General features: G+C 31.8%; 1 protein-coding gene across 1 annotated transcript; it reads right to left on the bottom strand.

The window, feature by feature from the left end:
• On the bottom strand, window positions 5,461-6,791 carry LOC107615038. Its single transcript, XM_016317160.1, has 2 exons — window positions 6,553-6,791; window positions 5,461-6,469 (listed from the first exon to the last, which is right to left on the bottom strand). Exons 1-2 carry the CDS (start codon window positions 6,789-6,791, stop codon window positions 5,461-5,463), a joined length of 1,248 nt encoding a protein of 415 aa, XP_016172646.1.

Raw genomic sequence — 7,624 nt, 5'->3', positions numbered from 1 at the left:
AAGATATTTTTATTTTTTTAGTGATTTTATTTTTACTACTAAAAATTTATCAAACACGCTAAAAATAAAAAAATAATATTTTTTATTGAAAAAAAATCTTTTTTTATTAACTTAATGACATCAAAACAAGCACTTATTCTATTAGTTATTTTATAAAATTAGTAATCTACTTATGTCCAGCTATTGTGAATAATCTTTAATTTTATTTAGAACTTTTAATTCTTGAACCACCAAAATTGAGATAGAGTTAGAGTGTTTTGTTATTACTTTGAATTGGGGACTAAATTAAGAGAACGATTTCTCCCACTTTTCACATCATACTCTAAAAATCTTGTTTTTTTAGATTTAACTATTTTACATGAGTGAGAGGGACAATAAAACATATAATCCTTAGACTTTTCATATAAAAATAGGCACTTATCGTTCTTGGATCCAACTTCCTTTTTTGTGGATTATAAACCAAACTTCATAAGGACAATCTCAAATACATATATGATTCAAACTAGGTTTTCAACATTTTCATAGTTTTAATGGCGTTTTAGTAACTATCTTAGTTGGAAACTCTATTTATATATGCACGGTTGTCTTAAAGGCTTCACTCCAGAAATAAAAGAAGATTGGAGTTGTTAAGTATACTCCTCACCATATCCAATAAAGTCTGATTCTTCTTTTAGCTACATCATTTTGATCTAGTGTGTCAAGCATGGTATATTATACCACAATACTATGCTCTTGAAGATAATTTGCAGATGGACTAGATGTATATCCATATCAAGTATATCTTTTGTAGAATTCTTCACCTTTATCTGATCTCACAATCTTAATTTGCTTTTTATATTGCTTCTCTACTTCAGCTTTAGAGTTTGTTTGGGTGAATTTATAAAAAAAGATCTTTCTTCGAGTTATCTTTTTTTAAAAGATCTTATGAAAAAGTAAAAGTAATTTTATGTTTGGGTATTTCGTGCAAAAAAATCTTTTTATCTATCAATTATGTTTGGGTATAACGATATAAAAGTACTTTTTTATTTATTTATTACATGAAAAAACATTTTTTTTAAAAAAAGGATCTTTAAAAAAAAGATGTAAATTACCGTTTCTCAAAAAAGATTTTTTTTTTCTAGTGCTTTTACTTTTACTACTAGAAATTTGTCAAACATGCTAAAAAATAAAAAAAAAATCTTGTTTTCATTGAAAAAACAAATTTTATCAAGTTTATGGCACACAAACAAGCACTTATAAACTTTAAAAGCATTCAAAGTGTTATTTATTATGAAGCAGATAGAGATACATATATCTTGAATAATCATTAATAAAGAAGATAAAATATTTCTGACCACTTGAGGATATATTCGGACTACATATGTCATTGTGAATTATTTCTAATATGCCAAAACTTCTTTTAGCACATTTTTGAGACTTTTTTGTTTGGTTTTTCTTAATGCAATCCACACAAGTATCAAAATCAGTAAATCTATAAATTCAAAAACCTCATCACTTACTAATTTTTTCATTCTCCCAATAGAGATATATCCCAACCTATGTGTCATAACATGAAAGATTTTTTATTCATAACACTACCATGCACAATCATTAAACTTGATGAAATATTTTTAGCTAAATGAACTTTGAATAAATCACCAACTAAAGTATTATGTCCAATAATATTTGAATTTTTAATAATGCCAACAGCATCATCATACAAATTTATAGATAATATTTGTTTTACAAGTTTAGATAAAAAAAAAAGTCAAATTTTTAGAAAAATTTGGAATATAAAAAGTTTTTTCCAAATATAAAATACAACCGTATTTAATATAAGTCTAAATGTTCCAACAGCTTCCAACGTGAATGCATCCGATTGCTCATATAGATGCTCAAATCATTTTCTGTCGATTTTCTTTTCCTTATGAAATTCTGCATAATATTTGAAATATGAATTTCAGCACCAAAATCAATCCACTAAGTGTCATGACACATTTCAACAAAATTAAATTCAAAACATACTGAAGGAATAAGATCATAAAGGTTAGTACCTTTCTTCTCAAGTCAAGCTATAAATTTTGGGTACTCTTTCTTTATATGTCTTTTTTTTTATGAAAAAGACACACAGTGCATCTTCTTTTTTCATAGGATAGGATGCAATACTCTTTCCTTTCTTCTTATGAGTTTGCTTTTTACTAGCCGCATTTGTCACCATAAAGTGCATGTTTCACCAAGTTCTTGAACTAGTTTTTCTTCCTCTTGCACATACATCCTCAATAATTCATTAATAAGCCACTTTTGTTTATGTGTGTTATAAGAAATCTTAAATGGTTCATATTGAATAGGAAGAGAATTTAAAATAAGATGCACGAAAAATGAGTTAGAGATCTCAACCTCTAAAGTTTTCAGTGGTGCTGCTATGTCTCTCAACCTCATGATATGTTCACGCACACTGCTTACACCAGTAAGTATCGTAGATGATAGTTTTTCCATTAGAGTGCTTACAAGTGCCTTACTAGAAGACTCAAATTGTTCATCAATAGTCTTCATATAATCCTTGACATTCTCGTAATTAGGAATTGAACCATGAATACTAGCTAAGATAGAGACTTAATGAACATTATATTTAAACGGTTAAATTTTTCACCATTCGTATAATACTACCTCAGCTCGAGTACTAGTTAGTATTAGTAGGTGTTGGAGGCTCTTTCTTACGAAAAGCATAATCAAAGTCTACATATCCTGAGTGAAATAAAACCTTATGTTTTTACTCTTTATAGTTGTCACCACTTAACAAATGAACTTCAAATACAGTTTCAGATATCATTACTTTTGTAACTAATAAATTATGCTAACATTACTCAACTTTAAATAGACATATCAAAATAAATATAAATCATAGTGTCATTAAAATCTATTTGTGGATAAAGACTTTGATACACATAATATTCATTATATTGATTAAAGTGTTAAAATTAAAAAATAAAATACTACTTTTTAATATTTGTAAACTAATTAAGAGTTAAAATATTTTTTATTTTAATCTAATTATATGTGAATATATAATATAATAAATTTTTAAAATACTACTTCTTAATACCTGTAGGCTAATTAAGAAGTAAAAAATATTTTTTATTTCAATCTAATTATATGTGAATAACATAATAAATTATTGTGGGTAAGTTCATTATATAATTCACAACAATTATATTAATATTTATGTGATTTCTTTAAATATAATTATTATCAAGGATGCTGTGGTTACTCTTCAATAAATCATGTATTAATCACAATATAGAATGTAAAAAAAAAAATTTATATTGCATACAAATATAATCATCATAATCAAATAAATAAATTTAGTGACATGCAAAATAATAAAATTGAACATGATCCGATGGTTGAAACTTTTAGATAAGAGGATAAAGTATCTAAGTTCAAAACTCACTCAAAATCAAGTTTGTATTTTTTATAGCAAAATTAAAATTTTAAATTAAAAACCCAACAACTTCAACGTGAAAAAGAGCATTCAATATTATATAACAAACAAACATCCATCGGATTTTATTTTCTAATAAAATAAAAAAATAATTAATTCCCCAAACCTCATTTTTCATCTTTAATTATTAGGATATGATTTTTTTTTTTATATAATTAGGGAGAGTTCGCCGCACCCGCGACGAATCTATGTAGAGTTCGGCGCATTATATAAAGCCAGTGGGACCATTTGTGTTTGTCCTATTCTTGTACAATCTCTCTTCAAAATTCACTGTCTTCCGCTTTTATCCTATCTTTTGGACGCACGTGAAGTACATTGCAGACGACATTCTTAGTTTCAGGTTAGTAAATAATAGTTTAGTTAGAGTTAAATTTTTTGCTTACTTAGAATTAGTTTTTTTTAGCTTAGTTAGCGTAACTATTGACATGTTAGTTAAAATAATTTTGTTATAGGTTGTTAGTTAGTTAGAGTTACAGAGTTACTGATGACATATTATTTAGATTTACTGTTAATTATTTATTATGTTAGTTAAAATTTGTTCGTAATTGTTTTTAAGTATAATTGATATTTATTGTCTATAACTTGGTAATTAGTATAACAAAATAAATTGTGAGTTAATTTAGTTAGAATAATTAGTTTAAGTTGTGACTCAGAAGGTAATTAGTGGAAGAATTAATCAAGTTAAGTTGGATGAGAATAATTTTAATTTGAAAAATTTAGAGTTCAGTTACTTGGGGAAGAATAAGAATTATTAAATTTATAAGCTGAGTGAAATAATTAGATATATTTTTTATTTAATAATTTGGTTAACGTAAAAGGTGAGTTCAATGTTTGTGATTTTATTTTACTGGATTGTATTTAGATGGAGGAGCAGCTATTGGGTTACGAGGGTGAGATGTATAGACTGGATCACGCTGAGCACATTGCGGGCAGGCTTGATAGAGTGGAACACTTTTTTAACTGTTTTTTATTTTGTTAAACTCTAATTTTATGTGTTAACTGACCCCTTTTTTTGTGTTTTTTGTTTCCGTTTGGTAGGCGCCTCGGATACTACGCACTAGGCGGAATTTAATGGTAAGGCCGCTGGAGCAGATTAGGTCATATCTCAGACGAGTTGGGTTTGAGTATGTCGCCTATATGGTCGAGTTTGAGCACGATTGGCTGCTTGCCTCGGCTTTGATAGAGAGGTGGAGGCCTGAGTCCCACACGTTTCATCTACCGTGCGGAGAGATGACTATCACCCTGCAAGACGTAGCCTACCAGCTGGGGACTCAGGATTGACGGTGATCCTGTGAGTGGGTGCATCGGTGGGTAGGAGCAGCACCATCAGGGACGCACGATTGAGGAGATATGTGAGCAGCTACTCGGTGTTGTTCCAGGCACAGATGACCGTCAGTCACAGACGAAGTGGACGGTGAAGCTCACGTGGTTCTAGAACACTGTTTGTGGAGAGTTGGAGCAGGACGCTACAGAAGAACACCTGATGAGGTACACGAGAGGGTACATCATGCAGCTGATAGGGGGTATCCTGTTCTCGGATGCCTCTGACTCTCGAGTGCACATCAGGTGGCTCCCACTACTGGAGGACCTTGAGAGGTGTGGTTAGTTATCTTGGAGTTCGGCGGTCCTGGCATGGCTGTATCGCCAGATGTGCCGGGCCACGGAGCATGGCCAGCGCAATTTGGGAGGGTGCGTCAGCTTGCTGTTGTCCTGGGCTTATTTACCATATAGGTGAGTGCCATCAATAGAAACAAGTGTCTTGCAATGCTTGAAAGCCTCAACACATGGTGAAAATGTCCAAAAGATCCGATGAAACATGACAGTATCTGTGGATCCAGGCCAAGGCTGAGTCACCAATTGCACCCAAGTACCTAAAGAGCCAAACTTAGTTGCCTACTTGTACACATCTGATATTTTTAATAAAAAAAATCAATATTGAGATAAATCTTACCCGATAAGTACATCTGCATCGCGAATAACTAACGAGGAAGCTCGTTGTATGATTCTTCCCAATCACCATATATTCTAGCAATCACTCTTTGTTTTGCAAGCCAAACCTTTCTGTAGGACGCCTTGTAACCAAAGTGATTCTCCACACCTCTTTGGAGAACCCTGATGCTGATTGTTGGATTAGCTTTGACCATCGTGAAGATGTATTGTGCAATCACCTTCAAATCCAACCTACCATGGTCTTGTCCCATCGAAGTTTTCATGCAAGAATGAGCCCCCTTGTATCTCCTAACCTCCCACTTTTCTTGCTTCCGACGATACGATATGAGTATGCTCCAATTACAACTGGTGCCGAACTGGATACACTGTGCATTGTACCTCAACTGGTCACTCTCTACTATTTTATAATCCATAGCCCTTCTAATGTTGTACTGCTTAACTGCCAACATCACTTCTTCCATGTCTTTAAATTGTTGCCCAACCTCAAACTCATTACTTGGATCCTCTTCAGGGCCTCCCTGGGTAAACGACCAATCCGAAATCATTGCATCGAGATTCAACCTCGTGAAATGATCCGGCCGGTCATATGGTCGAGAGATGGCGGGCTGTGTAAGAGCGATATGAGTGTCACTGTAGTAATTCATCTCTTCTTCCTCGTCACCATCATCGGGAATTTTAGCTGGTTCTTCATCGCCATCGTCTACGTCATCGGGGTTAACTTCATATTGATCCATCATCAGATCTCTAATAGCAGAACCATCATGACTTTCAACCCCATCGTCCATCAAGTCAACATTACAAGCTTCAACATTAGACCCCTCCTGGCTCCCCTCGGGTCGCATATTTAGGTCCACCATAGTCCTTCTGATAGTACGTCTAACAGCTCCACTCAACGGACTATTATCGACAGTATCTGCAGATGATCCTCGGCCACCCACCTCAACGAGATACACGAATAATTTCAACAGATGAATATTTGTCCATCGGTTGTGCCACGACCTTATGAGCCATACGTCCTCGTCGTCGCGCAAACGGTAACTAATTCAACACAACAAACATATTTCTCACATCTGTTATCTCATAAATATAATAGTAACAAAGACAATACGAGTGTAACATACCTTTTATAAAACAACCTGCCATCTACTTCGGTCAGATATCTATAGTAAATCTTTTTCATCCTTTTTTCTTCTTGCTGTCCGACGGAATGCAATATTAAATTCTTCAAAGCTGTTAAACTGTCAATCTTCGGTGTCATATAAGTGAATATCGGTTGCCCGGATCTAAAAACTATAAAATCTTTTTCGTCATATAATATTTCACCATCGTAACAAATGAATAACAATGGATTTTTTGACATCGTAGAGAAAATATTAACCTTAAAAATGAAAATCAATATTGTGCTTTGATCGTCTACTCTCCAGCAGCTATGCTTTTATTTTTGAAATCCAACATATAATTTATCGGGGGTGCGGTGAACTCTATAATATATATAGAGTTCGTTGGGGGTACGGCGAACTTTCCCTAATTACCAAAAAAAAAAAACTCGTATCCTAGTAATTAAAAGTGGAAAATAGAGTTTGGACAATTAATTATTTTTTTATTTTATTTGAGAAAAAATTCCTTAAAATCAGTCTTCTTTTCCACGCGTCTCCCTTTTTCTTTTTTCTAATAAAAAAACTTATGAAAATTATGAAGAATCATGTCATTATAAAAAACAACTGCGACACAAATTCGGAAAATTTTTTTAAAGAGTATTATTCGTTATTTCCTCTTCTTATATTAATTTCAATCATTTCTTTATTCTATAAATTTATAAAAATTGTTTCTAATTTTAAAATTCATACAATACATTTTTCTTTTGAAAACAATAGATCAAAATAAATTGCATAGTGATTGAATTTTGAAATGATAAGGCAAATATAATTTTTATTTTAATGCTACATGTTAGTTATTTCATAAAATTAGTAATTTATGTATGTTCAACTATTGCCAATAATCTTTAATTTTATTTGGAATTTTCAACTCTTGAACCACCAATCCAAATGGATTCAGAGTGTTTTGTTATGATGATTTAAATTGGGGACCTAAATTATATATTTTGAATAGTCGTACTTTTTTCCATCAAAGAATAAACCAACTATCAAAACAATTAATTAATAAATTTTTTTAATAATCATAATAATATACAGA

The sequence above is a fragment of the Arachis ipaensis genome, chromosome B09 (assembly GCF_000816755.2).
Source record: "Arachis ipaensis cultivar K30076 chromosome B09, Araip1.1, whole genome shotgun sequence".
Taxonomy (NCBI): Eukaryota; Viridiplantae; Streptophyta; class Magnoliopsida; order Fabales; family Fabaceae; genus Arachis; species Arachis ipaensis.
Note: the sequence above shows the minus strand (reverse complement) of the source record. Positions and strands in the feature narration are given on the sequence as shown.